The sequence below is a fragment of the Panthera uncia genome, chromosome E3 (genome assembly GCF_023721935.1).
Source record: "Panthera uncia isolate 11264 chromosome E3, Puncia_PCG_1.0, whole genome shotgun sequence".
NCBI classification, from domain to species: Eukaryota; Metazoa; Chordata; class Mammalia; order Carnivora; family Felidae; genus Panthera; species Panthera uncia.
The window spans coordinates 33709877-33732929 of record NC_064815.1 but is presented as its reverse complement, the minus strand read 5'-3'; the positions used below and the strand labels follow the sequence as shown (position 1 = coordinate 33732929).

Here is a 23053-nt window from a genome sequence, read left to right as displayed (position 1 = left end):
CCCCCCCCTTTTTGCCTTTGTTCATTTTTTTGTTTTGTTTTCTTAAATTCCACATGAGTGAAGCCATCTGGTATTTGTCTTTTTCTGACCGACTCACCTTCTTAGCATAATACTCCCTAGATCTATCCGTGTGGTTGCAAAGGGCAAGATCTCATTCTTTTCTATGGCTGAATAATACTCCATTGCACAGACGCCACGTCTTCTGTGTCCGTTCATCAGTCAGTGGACACTGGGGCTGCTTTAAGCTTGGCCGTTGTTGATTGCGCTGCTATAACGTGGGGGGCATGTGCCCCTTTGAGTTAGTGTTCTTGTGCAATTACTGAATCGTAGAGTAAGTTCTGTTTTTAATTTTTGAGGAAGCTCCGTAGTGTTTTCCAGAGTGGCTGCCCCAGTTTGCATTCCCACCAACAATGCCTGAGAGTTCCCCCTTCTCTATCCTCGCCAACACTGGCTGTTTCTTGTGTTCTTGATTTTAGCTATTCTGTGAGGTGGTACCTCGTTGTAGTTTTGATGTGTAATTTCCCTGATGATCGGTGATGACGAGCACTTTCTCACGTGTCTGTTGGCATCTGGATGTCGTCCTTGGAGAAGTGCCTGTTCGTGTCTTCTGCCCCTTTTTTCATTGGATTGTTTGGTTTTTAGGTGTTGAGTTGTATATGGGTTTTTTTAATATGTTTTGGATATTAACCCTTTATCAGATATGTCATTTGCAAATATCTTCTCCCATTCCATAGGCTGCCTTTTAGTTTTGTTGATTGTTTCCTTCACCGTTTAGAAGCTTTTGATTTTGATAGAGTCCCAGTAGTTTATTTATTTCCATGGACTCAGGAGACATATCTAGAAAAAAGTTGCTACGGACAGCCAATGTCAAAGAAGTTACTGCCTGTGTGCCTGTGTTCTACTGTAGGATTTTTAGGTCTTTAATCCATTTTGAGTTTATTTTTATGCATAGTGTAAGAAAGTGGTCCAGTTTCCCCAGCACCATTTGTTGAAGCGTCTTTTTCACACTGGATATTTTCTTCTGCTTCGTCGAGGACTAATTGACCATATAATCATGGGTTCATTTCTGGGTTCTCTCTTCTGTTCTATTGATCTGCGTGTCTGTTTTTGTGCCAATCCCATACTGCTGTGATCACTATAGCTTCGTAATATAGCTTGAGGTCCAGAATTGTGATGCCTCCAGCTTTGTTTTGGTTTTTCAAGATGGCTTTGGTTATTCGCGGTCTTTTGTGGTTCCGTACAAATTTTAGGATTGTTTCTTCTAGCTCTGTGAAAAATACTGTTGGTATCTCGATAGGATTGCATTAACTGTGTAGATTGCTGGAGCCCCTGGCTGGCTCGGTCAGTGGAGTGTGCGACTCTTGATCTCGGGGTTGTGAGTTTGAGCCCTTTGTTGGGTCTCAAGAATACTTAATAAAATCTTCAATCTGTAGATTGGTTTGGGTAGTATGGACATTTCAACAATATTTGTTCTTTCAATCCATGAGCATGGAATGTCTTTGCATTTCTTTGTGTCCTTTTCAGTTTTTTTCGTTAATGTTTTATAGTTTTCAGATACAGGTCTTTTACCTTCTTGGTTAGGTTTATTCCTGGGTGTCTTAGTATTTTGGTGCAATTGTAAATGGGATTGTTTTCTTAATTTTTCTTTCTGCTGTTTCATTATTGGTGTATAGAAACGCAACACATTCCTGTACATTGAGTTTGTATCCTGCAACTTTACTGAATTCATGTATCAGTTCCAGCAGGGTTTTTTTTTGGTGGTGTCTTTCCAGTTTCCCATGTATAGTATCACGTCATCCGCAAATAGTGAAAATTTTACTTCTTCTTTACTAATCTAGATACCTTTTAGTCCTTTGTGTTGTCTGATTGCTGAGGCTAGGACTTCCGGTACCGTGTTGAACAACAGTGGTGAGGGTGGACGTCCTTGTCTAGTTCCTGACCTTAGGGAAAAGCTCTCGGTTTTTTCCCCATGGAGTATGATGTTCCCTGGGGTTTTCATATATGGCCTTTATTATGTTGCGGTTTGTTCCTTCCATTTCCACTTTGTTGAGGGTTTTTATCACGAATGGATGTTGTACTTTGTCAAAAGTTTTTTCTGCATCTATTGAAATGATCATGTGGTTCTTATCTGTCCTTTTATTAATGGAATGTATCACGTTGATTGATTTTTGAACATTGAACCATGCTTGCAGCCCGGGAATCCTTCCTACTTGATTGTGGTGAGTGAGTTTTTTAATGTACTGTTAGATTCGGTTTGCTAATCTGTTGAGGACTTTTGCACCTGTGTTCATGAGGGATACTGGCCTCTAGTTCTCTTTTTTTGTGGTGTCTTTGTCTGGTTTTGGTATCAGGGCGGTTCTGGCTTCACAGAATGAATTTGGAAGTTTTCCTTCCTCTTCTACTTTTGGAGTAGTTTGAGATCAGAGTTTAAAATTTTTAAGATCAGACTTCTAATCAGAATCTTTGAACCTGTTTTTGTGGAAATTAACAAAGTTACTGTAAGATCACATGGAAATAGGGAGGACCTAGGGCAGCCAGAACGTTGACAACGGAGAGCAAAGTTGAAAGGCTAACGCTTCCTTTTCCAGAACAATCTGCAGAGTGAGAGCACAGAACTCCAGACTGCATGGGGCCAACCCACAGGTGGGGGGCGCGGGAGGGGGGGGTGGGGGGAAACGGGGCAGGGGTCACGTGTCCACGACACCCACGCATGTGGACGGCTGATCTTTGACAGGTTCCGCGACAATTTGGCGGAGAAAGGATGGTCTTTCAGCATTGGTACTGGAAGAATTGGATTTGCACATAATTGGGTATGAATTTGGGTCCATTCCTCATATGATTTACAAAAATTAACCCGAATTGCATCCTGCGCCTAAATGTAACACCTAAGCCTGTAAACCTCTGTGAGCGGGGCTGGGGCGTTCTCTCGCACGTCGTGGGGAGCGTCGTGGCGGAAGGGGAGCCGACGAAGTGGGCTTCACCAGACCCACGACCTGTGCTCCGTGGACAGAGCAAAGCAACAGCCACAGACGGAAAAGATTTGCAAATTACAGATTGAAGGGCTGCATTCAGAATACAGAAACAACGCTCAGAACTCGATGATACGAGAACAGTCAGATTTTTCAGTGCGCAGATTTTGTAGAGCGCCTCACCACGGAAGATACAAACAACCTCGCGAGAAGCTGCTCCGCGTCCTTAGGGAGCAACGGGGAACCACAGCAGGCTCCACGCACGCTCCAAGTGGCTGTCGTCGTTGAGCACTGGCCCCCCACACGCCCAGGGGGCAGGATGCGAAGCGCCGCAGCCACTTTGGAAGGGGTGAGGCCGCTGCCGCTTTGCGCTTCGCTTCCGTGGAGTACTGTCGTCCCCGCCCCCGGGGAGCGGCCGCTGCGTCCACGCAACCTTCTTGGCCACAGCCAGCCCGGGAGGCAGCCCGAGGTCCCGGCAGGTGACGGACAGGCAGAGGGATGAAGCCACACGGATGGCGGAAGGGGGCCGGGAGCCGGTGTGAGCCGCACGGTCCCGCTTAGAGACGGCCCGTGTGCGGCGACGGGAAGCGGAGTGGGGAGCCCGGGAGCACCACCCACAGGGGTGCCGGAAGCTTTGGGGCCACGGGTAGCTGCATCCTGCTTGCAGCGCCGGTGCCGAGGTGTATCCGCGTGTCAGGACACAGCGGGTCAGGCACGCGGTGCACTGGGTTGTGTGTCCCTTAGCCCTCGGCCGCCATGCAAAACTTTCGAGCCAAGTGAGGACACGCGGCTCCATCTGCGTCCTCAGAGTCCGCCTGCGTTTTTAAGACCTCGAAACGAAATGGGACTTGCAGGCGCACCTCGAGTAAGGGATGTGTGACCAATGACCTTCCCTGGGGTCGTGGGACGTGCTTTGTGAATTGCAGTTTGTGTTTTCACCCGCAGACCACCGCCCCGGGGTGGGCTGTCGGGAGCTCGTCTTCAGAAACCTCTCCAAGATCCTTCCCGCCATCTGCCATGATGTCACTGACTGGGTGGCGGGGACCAGGGTGAAGGCCGCGCAGCTGCTGGCGGTGCTGCTGCTGCACGCCGAGGACCACGTCACGCAGCACCTGGAGGTCGTCCTGCGAACCCTGCACCGGGCCTGCGCCGACGACGACAGGGCCGTGGTCCGCAGCGTGAGTTGCCTCTTCCGGTCACGGAAGCTGTGGCTACGGGTTGTGGCCTTCGCCCTGGTTAGGCCGCGGGTCTGCGGGTTTTACCAAACGGGAGGGCCAGGATAACGTTCGCGTCGCCTGAGATCCCCTGGGGTCTCGGCAGCCGCGCCCTCGCTCACAGCCCCTGCACAACCCATGTCTGGTTTCGGGTCCCGCGGAGGGGGACACGTAGGGTCCCTCTTCAGCAGCCTCCAGCCCCCGCTCCCCACAGCTGCGCTCCCAGCACGTGCGGGCGACGGCTCTGGACGCGTCGATCCCACCAGCGAGCCGGGGACACCGCCCACGGGCTTGTTCCTGAGAGTCTAGCTTGGGCAGGAGGGCGCCTCCCTGGCCCTGGTGGCCGTCACGCCCACGGGCTCTGCAGGGAAAGCCAGGCAGGGGTGCGGCCCGGCGTGTGACGGCTGGCGGTTAGCGCCACCCCGTGTGCCGCGAGTCGAGCCTCAGGTTTACTTCCCTTGTCCTGATTGGCCCGCCTTGCCAAGCCACAGCCCACCTGGACCTCGCTTCGGACGTATGTGGGCCTGCAACAGTGACCTGACAGTCTGGTGGTCGTCCCATTGCGTCACCAGGGGATATCGTGTAGATGGGACCGTGCGGTGTGCCCTTTAGAGGTCGGCTTTTTTCGCTCCTCCCGATGCCCTAGGGCCCGCTGTCCCGACTGCCCAGTGGCACCCATGGCACGGTGGTGCCCGCGTGTGGCTGTTTGTTCGAAGCAAGCTTGGGTCACCGGCAGCAGCCAAGGGGTGTGGGACCCGGTGGGCACTAACTGTGGCACACACGCCGGGCACAGACCTCGCTGTCTGTGCTGGGCCTGGAGGCCTGCAGGGAGCCGCGGGAGGGCCGGGAGCAGCCCGCCAGCGGCTCTTCTCCTCGCACAGGGCACCCGATCTGCCGAGCTGGTCGGGGCGTTCGTCAGCCCGGAGGTGTTTCTGAAGCTGGTCCTGCCCGCGCTGAAGAAGTCGCCCTCCCCCTCCGGCCTCCTGATCCTTGCGTCCATCGTCAGAGGCTGCCCTAGGGAGGCCCTCCGGCCGCACCTGACGCTCATCGCTACGGAGCTGGCCCGGCCCCACATCTGTCAAGGCTCTGAAAACGTAAGTTGTAGGAAGGGAGGCGGGTGGAGCGCGTCGTGAGGGGGTGGACAGCGCCCCCTGCCGACACTGTCCACGCATCGCCGAGGACGGCTATTAGATCCGGTCCCGGAAGCAGTGCCGCGGCTGGTTATAACGTCACGGCCGGGATGCATCCCCGCAGATGGTTATGACGTCAGGTTCCAGGACGCACCGCCATGAGGGGTTACTGTGTCAGGTGCCAGGACGCACCGCCGCGGATGGTTTCTGCGTCAGGTCCCGGATGTACTGCCGCGGATGATTATGATGTCAGGTTCCAGACGCAGTGCTGCGCATGGTTATGACCTCACGGGCCGGATATACTGCCGCGGATGGTTATTGCGTCAGGTCTTAGAATACACCGCCCAGATTATTACGTCGGGGCCGGACGCACCTCTGCGGAGGGTTATCACGTGAGGTTACTGCCGCGGATGGTTATGACCTTACGGCCGAGTGCATCCCCGCGGACGGTTCCCGCGTCAGGTCCCGGATGCACTGCTGCGGATGGTCATGATGTCAGGTCCGAGATGTAGCGCCTCAGGTGGTTATTGCGTCAAGTCCCAGCACGGACCGCCGCGGCTAGTTATTACGTCAGGTCTCGGGCGCACTGCCGCGGATGGTTATTACATCGGGGACCGGATGTACTGTCGCGGATGGTTGTTGCGTCAGGTCTCAGCACACACCGTCGCAGATGATTATTACGTCAGGGCCGGACGCACCGCTGTGGGTGGTTATCATGTGAGGTCCCGGCACGCACGCCGCGGATGGTTATGACGTCAGGGTCCGACGCATCCCCGCGGATGGTTACCAGATGAGGGCCTTGGCACGCACCGCCGCGGATGGTTACCAGATAGGTTCCAGCACGCATCGCCGCGGCGCGTTAGGACGTCAGGTCCCGGGTGTACTGCCACGAATGGGTATAGCTGGGTTGGACGCACCGCCGCGGATGGTTATCAGATGAGGTCAGCACGCACCGCCGCGGATGGTTATGACGTCAGGGCCGGATGTATCGCCACGGATGGTTATCAATTGAGGTCCCGGCACGCACCGCCACGGGTAGTTCTTGCATCGGGTGCCGTCACGCATCCTCATGGATGGTTATCAGATGAGGTACCGGACACACCGCCGCGGATGGTTATCAGATGAGGTCCCTGCACGCATCGCCGCGGATGGATATGACGTCAGGTCCCGGATGTACTGCCACGAATGGTTCTAGCCGGGCCGGACGCACCGCCGCAGGTTGTTATTAGATGAGGTCCCGGCACGCACTGCTGCGGATGGTTATGACGTCAGGTCCCAGCCGTCAGACGGCTGACAGTGGAAGACAGGCCACTTCCGCCTGACAGTGGCAGCCGGGGTCTGGGGACTCTTGTGCCCACTGCCACGTTCTGCTCTGGCCAGTCGGTAGCCTGTTACGATAAAACTAAACACGTTGGGGGGTACGTGGGTGGCTCGGTTGGCAGGTCACGATCTCAAGGTTCGTGGGTTCAGGCCCCACGTCAGGCTCTGTGCTGACGGCTCGGAGCCTGGATCCTGCCGTGGATTCTGCGTCTCCCTCTCTTTCCCGCCTCCCCCATTCGCACTCTTTCTCCTTTTCTCGAAAATAAGCGTTTTTTAAAAAGACGTGTTGAAAGTGCACGCTGGCCTCCTCCCACCTGCCCAGCAGCCTCTGTGGGGGGCAGCACGGAGCGGGACACGTCCACGCCGGGGACGGCCGCGGGGCCGGGCCCGTCCCCAGGAGCCGGGGCGTCGCTCGCGTCCCTGGGTGTTTTACTAACGCGCTGGGAAGCGGTGATGGTGTCCGCCCCCTCTGCCCCCGACGCCGTCTGGGCGCTCGGGCCTAGCCGTGTGGACTGATTTGTAATCGTTTCCCGTTGAGAAAAAATGAGGACTTTGTGCGCGTCGGCGACAGGCTTCAGCCCTGTGTCCCCAGCCCTGGGCGCTGCCCTCCCTCTCCTCTGTGTGGACAAGGGCCCGCCCCCCGCTGGCCGGCCAGGGACCCCGCCTGGGGCGCTCGGGGGGGGGGGGGCTGGGGCCTGGCCACGCCTTCCGCACGGCCACCAGGGTGCTCTGCGCGGGCTCATCTGGTCCTCGCGGCCCCTTCCCCGCCTCGCTCCCAGGCGACAAGGTGGTCTGGGCTCGGTCACACATCCACGTGCAAGGCCGTCTAAACGGAGGGAGTGGGGCTGTGGCGGCGGGAGGTGGCCGTGAGCCGCTCCACCTGCTTTTGGTGCTTCTAGGACGATTCATCTCTTCCCAAACCTGGTTTTCACAGAGTCAGCGAATCCACGTGAATTGTGCACGTGTACGCAGGCGAGTCTGGAAACGGTTCTGATTCCTCTATAGATGTGTGAGCCGGAAGCTTTTCTCCTCCCAGAAAATTAAGTTTGAGAAGGAGCGTAGGTGTTTATGTTTCTGTTTTTCGTTAGTGTTTTACTTACGTATCTGTTTTGAGAACGAGAAAGGGCGTGCGTGAGCGAGGGGCGGAGAGAGGGTGCAGAGCCCAGAGCGGGGCTCGGGGTCACCGACCGCGAGACCGGAGCCGAAATCGGACCCTCAACCGACCGAGCCCCCAGGCGCCCCCGCACAGGTGTTCGAACACAGATCTTCCACGTTTTACGGCAGAGAAGATACGACCTTCACGCCTCAGTGTCGTCCACGGGAAAACCGGTCCCTTAACCCACGCGGTTCAGATTAAGCGCCCAGCTTTTTCGAGGAGGCGTTTTTGCAACGACGTTTGTACACAGGAAGCACCGTGTCGCCGAGTGTCTCTCTGGACGCGCTCCAGCCGCCTCCCTCCCCTTCACTCGCGGACGCAGCCCTGTCACCCCCGGCCCCAGCCCCAGGCGGGGAGGGTCTCGTGCTCCTGTGGTGACCCAGGACACATGGCACGTGCTTCCCGCAGACGTCCCCAGGCGGCCGTTTCCCGAGAGCCAGCCGAGGGGTGGACACAATCGTGTGGGTCCAGCAGTGGGGCCTGGGGGTGGGGGGGTGAGTCGGGGGACCCGCAGCAGGTGCGTGCGTCTGGCCGGGGCCGGGCCCAGGGATCGGATCCTTCCCTTTGAAATGTTTGCTTTGTGACAGGAGCTCGAGGTGAGGAAACTGTCTGATGGCGTAAGGAAAAGTCATGCGGTCCCGTTGAACCAGCGGAGACCCGGGGTGCGGGGGCGCCGTTACCGAAACGTCAGTCCCGGGCACTTTCTCACAGTAAAGTCAGCGGCCTCGGGTGACACCTTCAGGAGCAGAGGCTAAAACATGACTTTGGGTGCCTGTGTGCGGCCTGCGCCCTTTCCGCCTCTGGGGGGCAGGTAGGTGGGGACCGTTCTCCGTGGACGGCGCCGCTGGGAACGTGACTCCTCACTGGCACAGGAGTCGCGGCCTCGGGACCACCCAGAATTGAACAGCTCACGCCTCCAGAAGGGAGCTTCCTCCTCCCCGAATCGCTCCCGAAGCATCTGGTCCAGGTCACTTCAGAAGTTAGCTGAGGGCGGCCTGCGGGGCTCGGTCGGGTAGACGCCTGACTCTTGATTTCGGCTCAGGTTCGTGGGATTGAGCCCTGAGTCAGGCTCTGTGCAACAGCACAGAACCTGCTTGGGATTGTCACTCGCTCGGTCTCGCTCTCTCTGCCCCTCCCCTGTCTCGCACGCGCTGTGTCTCGCTGTCTCCCTTGGTAGATATTTACAACGAAAAAGAAATTCGCTGAACTCACGTCCTCAGAAACTCATTTGCTCTCAGTCCAGGGCCAGAAGGAATTGGGCTGTAGGGTACGTGAGGCTTTGAGCAAAGTCACCAGCCTGGCTCCTCGGGGTAGCTGGACACCCAGCCCTCAAGGCCTCGTCCTGTCCTGCTCCCGAGCCGCGTGCACAGACCACACTCCTCTGTGATCCCGTGTGAGTTCTGTTTAAACTTTGGTGGCTTACGTCCCTTGTGCACGAGCCCCAGGGCCCCAGAAGGGACTCTGGACCCACCCCCGCCAGCGGCACGGTGAGCACGCCTCCCGTGTTCTGTGCGCTGCTCCGTGACCGTGACCCCATCCTTCCTGCCCCTCGTGAAACGCGTGAAACAGACGTGTGGAGGGACGCACTAGAAGCACACGTGGATGCTCGCTCCTGGCCCACAGATGACGAGGCTGGGAGGCCAGGAGGGGAGCGGCTGGACGGACCAGGCGAGGCAGCCCCTTGTCTCCCCGGCCACCAGGAAGCACTTCCCAAGCCACGGAATTTCTTTCTTTTTGTTAAAACGGTAGCGTGGGAAGACTCGGAAACACACAGCAGCAGAAGAGCAGAATGAACCCCGTGCGCCCCCACACAGCCTCGGCGGCCGTGGGCTCGGACTCTGCTGTGTGTCCGCCTCCCGCCGCTGTTTTTCTTACCTTTGGGGGCAGGTTGGTGGGGGCTGGGTGTTTGCAAGCAGATCCGTTTCCCTTGTGAATTCTAGGGGATGTGTTGCTGACGCATGAGAACTTCTTTAAGCGTAACTCAGAGACGTTAAGCGTTTCTTTCCGGGGCTGTGTTCAGTTTCCCCTGGAAAAGAATGCCATAAAGTTTTCCCGTCGAAGAATGCCCTCCTTATGGTCCGTGTGTTCTAATCTGCGGCCAGAGTGTGCCGTGTCCTGTGGGTGGGTGCTGGGCAGGGGGAGACAGGAGCGGGAGGGGGCAGAAGGGGAGGGGGCTGGGACGGTGGGCTGGGGCTGGGGGGCAGAAGGGCAGCGGGGAGGGAGCTGGGGCGGGGTTGCAGGGGGGCCCTGGGGGCGCGGCAGGGGGCAGGAGCACACAGGCTGGGGGAGAGCTGGCTCAGGTGCTCCCTTGCTCTCCCGGCAGCACCTTTACGGGGAGCACCTGCTGCTGTGCGTGCGGACTCTGGTCTCTGTGTGCCGCGAAGACTGCAGACAGTGCAGCTTACAGCTCTTGGAGGTGCTGGTGACCACAGAGGCGCTCTGGGGTGCCGCAGGCCTCGGCGACAAGGTGAGGCTGCGCGGGGGACGGAGCCTGTGCTGAGGAGGGTGCTCGGCCCTGAGCAGGCGGAACCACCATCCAGAAATCCTGCTGTGGAATCGGAAGCCTCGGGCTTGCCTGGCTCGGCTGACCGGAAGCGTGGAAGGGCGTGTGGGACGAGTTGCTCGTGAGGCAGCCTCGGGGACGCAGGGAATTTCAGATTCCCTCCACCTGCCGCCTGTCATCGTGTCTCAGGGGTGACAGCTGCAGACAGACAGACGGACACGTGTAGCCTCGCCTCCCGTCTGTGGTAAACACGTAGGTGACTGACCGTCTAGAGAAAAAATAGCATCGTGTTCCCTGTTTAGTCACAGGCCAGCTTTACAGGACTACTTCTGTTCTCTCAGCTCTGGGTCTAGGCTTTAAATGCTGTACTGACGTCCAGTTCCCCTTGGGCTCCAGGGACCTTTTGGGGGGGGGTGTCTTCCTCCTACAGCCGTGCACAGAGCTCTGGGGCTCACCTATGGAGGAGGCGTGCCAGGGAGGCTCACAGAGCCACAGGCCCGGTGTCCAGGAAGCCCCCACCCTCCCCCTCCTTTCCTTGGGCATCTGAATTGTATTTTCTTTGTTTCAAGACAACCTTTCCACTTTTCCAAAGGGCACATACCTCAGCAGGGAGCTTGTCACCGTAAAGCCACACACACTAGCAAGAGCCGAATCCACGTGCCTGGGACCCACAGGAAGGAAACCGAGCAGCCGCCAGGTTGTAGGCACAGGCTGCTGAGAGGTGGCTGCCGGCCCATCTCCTGTCCTCTGGCCCTCTGTCACCTCTGTCACCACCGGAAGGCCTGGTCACAGGGTGGCCTCGGGCAAGCATAGTTTATGTCCCTCAGTTCAGTGCCCTGCAGCCACCAGCCGCCCTTGTTCCTCGCAGATGGAGCTCTCCCGCCGCAGGGGGCCTGAGGACCCCAGGAGAAGCCTTGTGCAGCCTGGGGGCACGGCGGCTGAATCTCTCATAAATGCAAGTCTGTTCTTTGTCATCCAGATGGCGCAGACCCAGCGTGAACAGTAGCCGTCAGACGGGCCCCTGCAGTCCTAGCCCCCGCGGGTGCTCCAGGGGCTCTGTCGTGTCGCGCGTCCTCAGCAGTGGAGCGCTCCCGGTCGGCCGGGTCATCCTAGCCCGTCGTGTGACAGAGCGCTCTCTGATGATGACGATTGGTCTCCCCTGGGCTTTTGAGCCTTAGGAGTGGGGTTTCCCCAGCCACTGACTCGCATTTCCAGGTCCAGGAGACCATGGACGCGCTGGCCGCGGCACAGGACATCGACGGCCGCCAGGATCTGTACCGGGAGCACGCGGGCCCCCTCGTGGAGTGGCTGGCCGCGTCGCACCACGACTGGACCGTCCACTCAGCAGAGCTTCTGCAGTTCGTCGTGGTGGTCAACCACGCAGGTGAGCTCTTGAAACTGTGTAATGTGGCCCTTGAAAGTCTGCCCGGCAGGGGCACCTGGGTGGCTCAGGTCATGATCTCACGGTTTGTGAGTTCGAGCCCCACATCGGGCTCTGTGCTGACAGCTCAGAGCCTGGAGCTGCTTCGGCTTGTGTGTGTGTGTGTGTGTGTGTGTGTGTGTGTGTGTCTCACTCTCTGCTTCTCTCCCCCGACGTAAACAAAAATGTAAAGAAAAGAAAGTCTGCCAGGCACACGGTGTTTACGTTAAGCCACGGAGGTGTGCTTATTGTGGCCTTGGGCGTAGTGTGTTCTTCGCACAGTCCGCAGTGTCCCTGCAGAGCCTCACTCATGGCGTGGGCCTCTGTGGTCCAGCGTCTCCAGGCCCTTCCCCGCCGGGCCGCGGGGTGGGTGAAAGAACGTTCCTTAGGCAGAGCTTATGCTCAGACCCATGCCTTCTCTCTGCCTTGGGACGTCCGTAGAGGTCTCACCGGACAGATTTCATTTTAAAAGATGAGTCTTAAAAAAAAAAAAAAAGATCTTAGACTCTGAACAGCAGCTCCCTCCCCACCTTAGAAAACGGCCAGAGGCCGCGTCCCAAGGCTCCGGAACCCGAAAACCTGTGCACCCTTGAGGCCGGCCAATCAGGAAGAGGGGACGCGGCCTCGGTGCGCTTTTCCAAGTGCTTTCTCAGAGTGTCGATGGCGTGTTTCTCCGTCCTGTGTCTGGAAGCGTCCTGCTTCACACGCGCTGTGCTCGGGCGGCGTTCATCGCCAGGTGCCCGCACCCCACGCGGCATCGTCCCGCTGAGAGCGCACCGCTGCGCCCCCGGGTCTGTTCGGTGTCGGCATTCTCCCATAGGATGCTCCCGTTTGCGTGTCTCGTTACGCCGTCAGCCGTGACAGACGCCCTGCTGTCTGGAGGAGACTTTGTTTTTATAGAGCGCGTTCAACAGACTGGACTTGTTCAAAACGGCGTTTGGTGCCTGGTTAGCAATGAGGGAACAGTGACGCACGTGAGCGGAAAGTGTCTTTATAGGAGGGGCCGGAAGATGCTCCCTGAAACCCCTCTCTCCTCTTGCCCGTGCGCTCTGTCTTCCGCGAAAACGCGGCCTCGGGAGATCGGGTCTCTTCCCGGAAGATCGCTCCCTCCTCCTGCAGTGAGAGGTCCGGAGCTCCGTCTTCCGTGCGATCTCCAAGGAAAACAAACCCCAGAGGGTGTGAGCAGACCCGGTGCCCACCGGTGCTGGCAGTGTCCTGCCCCTGGGCCACGTCCTCCTTCTGCCTTTGTTTCTCTTTCTCCCCCAGACCCACACCTGCCCTCAGATTAATGCGCGGCCTTGCGTTTCCGTCTTGCAGCTTTGACGCCGAGTGTGAGACAAGGCATCTGGGCCTTGCCGTGGGACGAGCAGGCGCGTTGTGAGCAGGGTGGCTGGGAGAGGGCCCGCCTGGAGGGGAGGGCGCTCCGTGACCCGGGTCCGTGCAACCCGAGCGCGTGTCTGCACCCCGGGGACTCTTTATTCCGATCACGACTCGATGCGCTTCCAGATACTAAGGCTCGTTGCCCGTGTGTGAGGCCCACGGTCCCGGGGAAGCCGCGCAGGCGCCTGTCCAGCAGCAGCTTGGGAAGGGCGGTGGCTGCCGAGTGTAGAGGCAAATATTAAACACCGTACGTGTTCTGAATAATTTATCTTGGTTGATCTTTAAAGTGTTGCTTGACTGTAACGTTTTTTTTTTTTTTTTAAGAATCTGAGAAAACGTGAGGAGATAGAAAGTCACCGTATTGAACAATTAGCACGATTTGGGGGTTAAGTGTTTGCTTTTACAGGGACACCCTCGATCCAGAAAGGAGAGGAAGGTGGTGGACGGGCCACGGCCCCTCCCCGGCACCCGGCGCCGACCCGGCGGCGGGGTGGGGGCTGCGTCGTCCCATGAGCGGGAGCCGTGGGGACCGTGAGCTGTGTGTTTTCCAGGCCCGGCGCTGGGAGAAGTGCTCCCCCACCTGGTGCCCGTCCTCAGGAGCTGCCTCCAGCCCTCCCGGGACCCGCAGATGCGCCTGTGGCTCTTCTCCTCCCTGTCGCGGGTGCTGCTGAGCGCAAAGCAGACGGTCGACTCCCAGGGGTACGTGCGCCCGGCCTCCAGCCTCTGCAGGTGTTCTCAGGTGGGAGCTGGGGTCACCCCGGGCTCTGGCGCTGGCCGCGGGAGCGAGCACCCGGCGGACAGACACGAAGTCCACGTCGTTTCCACGTGGCCATTAAAATTCCATCGAACGAAGAGAGTGTAGGGAACATTAACTGTTAATGGTTTATACGTGAGCTATTCTCAGTTTTAAATGCCTTTGGTACCTTTGAAACCTAACAGAGAATGGGCTGAATCGCCATTAGTGGTTAAAGCGTGAGGAAAACCCTGTTGCCAGCAAGGACTTAGGGCAGCAAACCCGTGACGGGCCGGCGGCAGACCCTGGCTGGTCGGGCGCCGCGTGGGTGCACCTCGCCCCCAGGCCCCCAGCGGCTGGGTGGGCGGTAAGGCGTGTGGGGACCCCGTCCCCTGCCATGTCACGAGTGTGCTGGGAACTTTCCCTGGGGCTCCTCCTCTCCCCAGGCCCTGCCGGCCCGTCCGCGGGCAGGGAATCCTGTCTGCTGCTCATCTGCCCGAGCTTCCAGCTTACAAGGGCCATAAAGAGACGATGTTGGCCCGCAGGCCTCCCAGCAGGAGAGCTTCCCGTGGATAAGCCGCAAGGGCGCGGGCCAGCTGGCGCCTCACAGCCTGTGCTCCCCCACAACCTCGCGAGGGGCCTCAACAAGCCCCCGGGCACGGGGAGCCCTGGGGATGCACTGCCGACCCTCTTCTGCCAGAACGTGTTCGCCGGCCGCCTGCGGGTCCCGACCTGAGGCCGAGGTGGCGGAACACAGGCGCTGATCGGCTGCCCTGGGTCCTTGGCCTCACGATGTCCTACTGAAGCGCCAAGTCGGGTTCCTCAGTTTGAGGAGGTGCTGTTTTGGGGACCCTCCATGGACGGGTTGCTCCCTCCACAGAGCGCCCCCAGCGTGGGCCCTTGGTGCCGGCCCCCCGCCTGTCCTGGGTTCGGTCATTGCTCTTGGTGGTCCCTGCACCCCCAATCCCGTGGCCTCTGCTCTCCGGGGCGTCTGTGGAGACGCGACAGACCTTGCTGGCCACCACCTGGGCTCTGCCCGCTCCTCGAGGTCGACTGGGGCCTGGGGGAGGGGCGCCAGCAGCGGTAGGAGGTCTGTTTTCAGAGCGCTGCCCGCAAAGGTGGCCCCGCGGTTCCTTGGACGGCATCGGTCCAGGGGAGGCCTGTGGGCGACCTGCCGACGTGCGTCCTCATTCCAGCGGGGACCTTCCTTTGCGCAATGGAGCTGCTCCGCAAAGTCAGGTGCTGGGTCTTAGCGCAGCGCTGATGGGCCCTGGGTCGCTGCCCATCTCCCGCGGCAGAGCGGCAGCCTGGCCAGCACGTGGTCCTCGCTTTTCCAGCCACTTCACCCGACGCCTCAGAGGACAGGACCGTTGGGTCTTTCCACAGAGCCCTCTTGTAAATCGTTTTGCGGGAAATAGCAGCCCTTTGTGTAAAAATTAAAGCACGTTAAAAACCTAATTGCGTGAATGTGTGTGTGTGAGCGTGTGTGTGTGTGTGTGCGCGCGTGTGAGCGAGCATGTGTGTGCGTGTGTGTGCAAGTCCAGAACCAGATTTGCCGCTTACCTACATCTCTGGCTCTTGGGTGCCCCCTGCTGGAAGCAAGGAGGTGGCGCCTTCCCCAGAAGGGACGGTCCCTGAGTGAGGGTCCAGGCAGCGGAGAGGGACAGAAGCAGAGGCCGGAGGGCAGGGTGCAGGGAGAGCCTCGGTGCCACGCAGCTCTGGCCTCGCCTTGGAAGCTACTACACCTTCTCGGTATTCCAGAACAGCTGGTATTTGAGACGTGAGCCACCTTTGAAATACACTTTGGAATAAGGTTCAGAAATAAGTTGATGAATTACTCGTTCAAGCAAACGTGTTTCGGTCTAATGGTGGCAGCGCAGTGGGATTCGTGAGGACGCTCAGGCTTTTCTCTGGGTGCCTCTCAACGGGGTGCTCAGAGTGTGGCTCCGCAGCACGAGCCGCCCGGCACAGCGGGATGTGTGAGTTTACATCCAGACCAAGTGCCCAGACTGCTGGCAGGAACGTCCACGTCTCTGTGACCGTGGCGCTCGGGCCTTGGGTGCGGAGGGGAGCATGCCCACGGGGGGGTGTCGGGTGTGCGTGCGTAGGGTGGCCACACGTGCAAATGACTTTGCTGGCCTGGTCGATGTGCCCGGTGACCTCACGTCTCCTCTTTTAGAGCCCAGCAGAGATGGGTGGGGCCCCCACAGCCTCACCCCTGCAGAGGGGGGGTGGGGTGCTCTGGAGGCTGCAGGCCCAGCAGAGGCCAGCAGGAGCTGGGAAGGCCGCTGGCTCTCCCCCGGGCACCCACTCCCCTGCAGGGAGGGCGCCCGCCCCAGGGAGGCAGCCGTCCTCTTATTCCGGCTCCCCTCTGCCCCGCGCGCTCCCCTTCACCTGCTGTCTCGTGTCTCCACCCCAGGCACTTTCACCACTACTTCGACACTGTGACGAAGGACATCTTGGTCCCCAATCTGCAGTGGCACGCAGGGAAGACGGCTGCAGCCATCCGCACGGCAGCCGTGTCCTGCCTCTGGGCGCTCATCAGCAGTGAGGTCCTGTCGGACGAGCAGGTGGGGCTCCCAGGGACACCTGCCGGGGGGCGGGGGGTGGGGACACACACGTGTAGCCGCCAAACACTGCTTTCCGAAACCGACAGGGGAGGGAGCCTGGGGGCCGTGGGCGAGGGCAGGGCACCACCGGCCATCGTGACCCGTAGCATTTTGTTTTGATCAGCTGGGGCTGCCGTTAGGGGTACGTATTGATATGTATTGGATGTGGCTCTTTACGGAGCAGAGAACGCAGAGAACGTATGCACAGAACTCTGCCTGAGCTTGGCCGATCTCGGGGTTTCTGCGCTACTGTTACTCCTACCTGTGCAACGGGATCAGGGAAACGGGGGGCGAGGGGCAGCTGTCGGAAGGCCTTGCTGTTGCTCTGCGCTCGGCCCCAGGTCTGCAGGCATCCGGCCAGGTGTTCGTCTGGTGTGTGAGCTCCACCTCCTGGTCCACTGAACTGCCGTGAGTTTTTTTTAAGTAGGTTTCGTTTTATTGATTTATTCAAACTTAAATCCCAGTGAGGTAACATGTAGCGTAAGAGTGATTTCAGGAATAGAACTTAGCGATTTATCGCTGACGTATCGCACCCGGTGTTCGTCCCAACGAGTGCCCTCCTTAACGTCCCCTCGCCCATTTAGCCCATCCCCCCACCCAACACCCCGCCAGCAACCCTCAGTTTGTTCTTCGTGTTTAAGAGTCTCTTACAGTTTGCCTGCCTCTCTGTTTTTATCTTATTTTTCCTTCCCTTCTTCTATGTTCGTTTGTTTTTTAAATTCCACACGAGTGGAATCGTGTGATACTTGTCTTTCTCTGACTGCCTTATTTCGCTTAGCATGATACGTCTAGTTCCATCCATGTTGTTGCAAATGTGAACCACCATGATTTGAGTTAAAACGTCCCCCAAATTGTATGGACACAACATGCAGCCACGCTAGCAAGGAGCAGGCTGCAGGCTTGTCTCCACGGCTTTGTGAGCGATGGGCTTGTCCGCTGACCAGGTTAAACAAAACTGTTCAACTGTTCATCTAGATTTTATTTCTTTTTTAGCGTTTATTTATTTTTGAGAGAGAGAGACAGAATGCGAGCAGGGGAGGGGCAGAGAGGGGGCCACAGCATCAGAAGCAGGCTCCAGGCTCTGAGCTGTCAGCACAGAGCCCAACGTGGGGCTTGCACTTGAAAACCACGAGATCATGACACGAACTGAAGTCGAAGTCGGGCGCTTAACCGACTGAGCCCCCCCAGGCGCCCTAAGTCATCTAGATTTTAAAATCAAGGTTTGAGTTCTCATATAAAAATTTTTAAAACATTCCAGACTCCTTTATATCTGTACGAGAGCCAAGCTCCTTCCATCACGGGCAGCGTGTGCACAGGGAGGGACCAGCGCTGTCACCTCCGGGATAGAGCCGATCAGGACCCTCCTCTGTCTTCCGATTACAGATCCGGAAAGTTCAGGAGACGCTGATGCCGCAGATTCTAACCTCCCTGGAAGAAGATTCCCAGATGACTCGATTAATTTCGTGCCAAATCATCAACACGTTTCTAAAGACCTCCGGTGGTGTGGCTGATGCCGATAAGCTCATCAAGGTTTATCCTGGTACGATGCTTTTCTTTCCCGAACCGTGTGCGTCTGTTTCTTCTAGAGGGAGATGGAAACTGGTACTTGGACTTCCGGTCGGCCTGGTGCCAGGAGTCCAGACGCAGCCGTGACAGGTGAGCCGTCACTGAAGAGAGAGCGAGGCAGGCAGCCCGTGCCCAGGCAGTGGGGCCCCGCACCCCCACCCCAGAGCAGGTGCTGCAGCCAGGCCAGGGTGCGAGGACGGGCGCGGCAAGAGCTTCTGCGGCGGCCGTGCCTTCCGTCCCGCGTCTCCGCCTCTTTGGAGCCCCAGCACCGGGCGAGCCTCAGATCAGAAGCAGAGGAACAACCCCCACCCCGGCCCCGAGCAGAGTAGCAAACGCAGAGGATTCCTAAGAACACAGAGAAAACCACGTTGAGGAGGAGAACTAGGATCCCAACGCTGCAGGGATAGATGTTCTAGAGCCCAGCTCAGAGCTCAGACAAAAACGCAAACAGGACGAAGCTGCAGATAAGAAGGAGCCCAGCAGACGCTCTAGGCTTGTGCACGCCAACTGGAGGGAGGGTCCTGTGGAGGAGGAAGAGGAGGAGGAAGAGGTAGGGGAGGGGGAGGGGGAGGGGGAGGGGGAGGGGGGCGGTCAGCCTCAGGTGGGGCGTGCAGCGTCTGCGGGCGCACCTGTGGCTGGTCTCCACGGCCCGTCATAGCCGCACTGGGCTGTCCTCCGTGCCGCAGCATTTAGCTGACGTAGTGATTCCTAAAAGGTGGTTTTCAGAAGTCCCAGAAATGAAAAGTCCCTGAAGTTCAGAGCTGGAGCCACTGGGTGCACAAGACGGCGCGTGGTGGGGATGGGATTCGTGAGCTGAGTCCACTCGGGACGCCGTGAGAGGAAGACACGCGTCTGCGGGGAGAGGGGCTCCAGCGCTCCCAGCCCCGGGGGGAGGGATGGACGGCTGATACCGGCAGAGGTGGCGGCTCAGAATGTTCCGGAACTGCAGGTGGTGCATCTTGATGCTGAGCAGGAAGCCGCCTGCTGAAATCCAGAGTTGAAGTCCCCTTTCTCACGCGTTCTTGCAAGTTTCTTTTCGCTTTTTGTGTTTACTTTTGTGACAACAAACACCGTGTTCCTCCCGGCGACCCTTACAGTTCTGTTTGCGCCGAGTCAGTTGGTGACTGTCAGAGTCCGTTGGGATTTTGCTCACGTCTAAAAAGAGCCAGCGAAAAGATCGCACATATCTGGGCTTTGGGGGTTGTTTTCATGCAAAAGGATTTCCTCGCGGGCTCCTTTCTCGGGACCGGTTCAGGGCTCTGGGTGGCGATGTGGTTGCAGAGGGCAGGACGCCCCGAGGTCTGTCGTATGGAGGATGCATGTGCACCCAGCCCGGGCCCCAAGAGAGCCACCCTTTGTTCCCAGCCCACAGTTGCACGTGACGGCTGACCCCAATCACAAAAGTGAATTTCCAGGCCACTTCTTAAAACTCGGGAATTACCGTCAGAGGAAAACACGCCACGCCAGAGTCGGCCTGAGCCGGAGGGACTGAGGGCGTGGGAGGAGTCCCTGCGGGACTCGGGTGGTGGTGTGCCCGCCAGGCCGCCGTCCCAGGACTGGGTGAGGCCCAGACCCTTAGGAAAGCCCTCCTGCCATGAGCTAGTGCCCGGCAGGAGGCCGCAGTGCCACGAGCCCACAGCCCTGCCTGCTCACTTCCGGGGGCCGCGCCTCCCACCACCTGGGGCCGCAGCCCTGCTCCCTACCCCCTACCCCCGGCTACCTGTTGCCCTGCTCACGGAGTGCCCGAGCGACTGCTGAGCCTCCAGAGACACCCGGCCACAGGGCCAGGGATTTCTCGCAGTTTGGGGGAGAAAAGTATACATTTGATAAAAACCTCACCGGTGAACGGTGAGTTTCTGCTAATTGGAGAGGTGGTTCCTGTTTTCAGCAGCCGAGTGGTCTGGCCCCAGAGCTCAGCAGAAACAACACTGATACGGGTGGTGGCGGTCATGTCACTGGGGCCCGAGCTCTGTCCCCAGAGCCCAGTTGGGAGGGCGGTGTGTACATCCAGGGGACGGGCAGCCAGGGTGTGATGCCCATGGTGACAGACAGAGCATCTTGGAGCCACAGAGAGCCCGGGGCAGCTGGCAGGTGAGACAGGGAGAGCAGCTCAGGCCTGCCCACCCCTCCTCCCACCCTGCCCAGCGTCCACCCTGTGGCCAGTGCGGTCAAGGGGCCCGGCACACCGGGAGCCGCCCCCAGCCCCTGGCACGCGAGCACCAGTCTCCCCACAGGATGGGTTTACCATGGCCCGAGGGCGAGTGCCCCAGGGCCGGGGTCAGGTCCCCACCCTGGAAGCTCCAGTGCTCCGTCTGTGCTGGCCTCTGTCTCACTGTCCCATCCGGCCCTCCCTCCAGAGCTCCTGAAGCGTCTGGACGACGTCTCCCACGAAGTGAGGCTCGCGGCCACCTCCACCTTGGTCACGTGGCTGGCGTGTGTCAGAAGCGACGACGACGCGAAGTCCTGCTACCAGAGCCACATTCAGTTCCTGTACAGAGAGCTCCTCGTGTACCTCGATGACCCGGACGGCACTGTCCAGGATGCGGTTTTAGGTAGGAGTACCCACCATGCGTGCTGCATCGTGAAGGCCGTCCCCGAAGCCTGGACACGGCTCCTCACAGCCGAGTCACGGGCTGGCCACGTGCGGGCGGGGGGCAGGGCCACGGCCTCAGGGCGTCTGTGGACTGGCCTCCTGGGTGGGTTACAGCCCTCGAAGCTTACCGCGGTAGAAGTTACAGTGGAGAAAAATCTTAGGTGTTTGTTAATTTGTTTAGAATAACTATAAATCCATCATATATTAACATAATTAACGTGTGGTTTTGAAACGTAGGTTTTCTTCTTTTTAAAACTTTTTTAGTGTCTATTTTTCTTTGAGAAAGAGAGCTGGCACGGGGGAGGGAGTAGAGAGAGAGGGAGACCCCGAATCCAAAGCAGGTTCCGGGTTCTGAGTTGTCAGCACAGAGCCCAACGCAGGGCTTGAACCCACGAACCGTGAGAGCATGACCTGAGCCGAAGTCGGAAGCCGAACCGACAGAGCCCCAGGTGCCCCTGGAAGATGTATTTCTAAAACAATAACACGCAGACAGAGGAGCATCGCTTTACCTTTCTGCGCGTCTCGGTAGAAGCAGCTGGGCGTTTGCGGCTTCCGCGTTCTTGGCCGTGGTGCGTGTTGTCCAGGGAAGCGTGTGAAGGAACCTGGCCCCGGACAGGTACGCTGTCGCAGGCGGGGGGTACCCGTTGTGTGTAACCACAGAGATGCCTTCATACCGCCCCGACCTGCCCAGGCGGTCATTCCAGGGTCCTGTGGGGTTGACTCCGGCTACGTTCTCGCCTGTTGGTCGGTCCTGCGCGTTGACGTTTTGTCAGGCCGTGTCCAGAAGTCACGTTTGTCGGCATCGAGCTCAGAAAAGTCTCGGGAAGAAAAGTTGCAGGAAGCCGTTCAGCTGGCGGTGTTGGAAACAAGTTACCATGATTGCGGTTTCCGCTTGAAAGCTTAAATCTTCTCATTGGCCACAAGTACCGTCACTCTATTCGTTTTTGAGACCATGTCCTGCCTGGTCCCCAAGTGCGAGGAACCTGAGTCTTCGTGCTGTCGTGGAAGCGGCGTCCTGGGGACCCAGGCACACCCCGCCGTGCCCCCGCCCCACCACACAGGACACTCCGACGGCAGATGCCGCAGAGCAGGGACATCAGGTGTCGTCCCCAGAGCAGCACGAACAGTGTTGTGCCAAGAAGTGCCAGTAAAATGCCAAGAAGTAGATTTAATGGAATTCCAAACGATACTCCAATAACCCAAAGGAAGTCAAGAAAGGAGGCCAGGGAGAACACAGAGACAGGGCCAACCGGAGACAGAGAGACCCGGTGCAGCCTCCCCTCCTGAGGACTGGCCTTCCCCCCTGCCAGCCTCCCCTCTGGAGGACTGGTCTTCCCCCCTCCCGGCCTCCCCTCTGGAGGACTGGCTCCCCCTGCCGGCCTCCCCTCAGCACCTCACGCCTGGGGACCTCTTGACCAATGACGGTGCTTCTGTCCCACTGACAAGGCGAAGTTCCTCCATGTCCACTCCCACGGCTGGTCCCGCGTGTCCCCAACCCCCCCCCCCCCCCCAGACCCATTCTTGTCCTGGTGCCCGAGAGCCTGCTGCCCGAGCCTCCTGCTCGGGACTCTTCTGCACCTGCATATACTCGACGGGACCACTGGTCACCACCCCCATGGCTCCTGGGTTGCCTTCCGTCCCTCTGGCCACTGCTTCTTTCTGCACATGGCATCTTGGTGACCTTGTCTCCTCTCCTGGCTTCAGATGCTACCCATGTGCCGGGGTCCCCCAAACCAAAGTCCAGGCCAGACGTCTGCCCCAGATTCTAGACACGCACATACCCAGGTGCTCAGAGGACACGAGCGTCTGCCGGGCACAACAGCTGTAACGTTCGGGCCACCCCCGGGGCCACTGCCCCCGCTTGGCCACCCCGCTCCCCCACCACGTCCCTATTACCACCAGCAACGTTCCGTCCTCCTCGTGATTGACGGCAGAAACCTCGGAGCCAAATCCAATGACCTCCTGAGTCGGCTTGTCTCTGTCCACCCCTGCCTGCATCCGCCAGGGCACTCCTGCAAGATGGCTTGGATGACTCCAGTGCTCGGCCCATGGCACCTGCCACCTCCCTTCCCACCCAGAGTCCAGCCCCCACCAGCCCCCCACCGTGCCCATTGTAGTGGTGACCAGGAACACTGTGCTTTCTTCCTCCTTCTGACTCTTGTGTGCTGCTCCCAGCCTTCCTCTTCCTTCTGACTTGCGTGTGCTTGTCCCTGCTCCTTCTGACTCTCATGTGCTGCACACACCTTTCGTCCTCCTTCTGACTCTCATGTACCGCTTTCTCCTCTTTCTGACTCTCGTGTGCTGCTCCCAGCTTTCCCTCCTTCAGACTCTCGTGAGCTGCTTCCAGCTTTCCCTCCTCCTTCTGACTCTCGTGTGCTGCTCCTGGCTTTCCCTCCTCCTTCTGACTCTCGTGTGCTGCTCCCGGCTTTCCCTCCTCCTTCTGACTCTCGTGTGCTGCTC

General features: G+C 58.7%; 1 protein-coding gene across 1 annotated transcript in view; it reads left to right on the top strand.

Annotated features, from left to right (window-relative positions):
- DNAAF5 (dynein axonemal assembly factor 5) overlaps nucleotides 1–23053 on the top strand; it is a 48108-nt gene that overhangs the window by 19926 nt on the left and 5129 nt on the right. Inside the window, exons 6-13 of the mRNA XM_049639134.1 lie at nucleotides 3915–4147; nucleotides 5065–5277; nucleotides 10113–10256; nucleotides 11508–11676; nucleotides 13644–13791; nucleotides 16245–16395; nucleotides 17818–17974; nucleotides 20358–20552. Coding sequence (XP_049495091.1) covers nucleotides 3915–4147; nucleotides 5065–5277; nucleotides 10113–10256; nucleotides 11508–11676; nucleotides 13644–13791; nucleotides 16245–16395; nucleotides 17818–17974; nucleotides 20358–20552 — 1410 coding nt within the window. The remainder of the gene's footprint in view (nucleotides 1–3914; nucleotides 4148–5064; nucleotides 5278–10112; nucleotides 10257–11507; nucleotides 11677–13643; nucleotides 13792–16244; nucleotides 16396–17817; nucleotides 17975–20357; nucleotides 20553–23053) is intronic.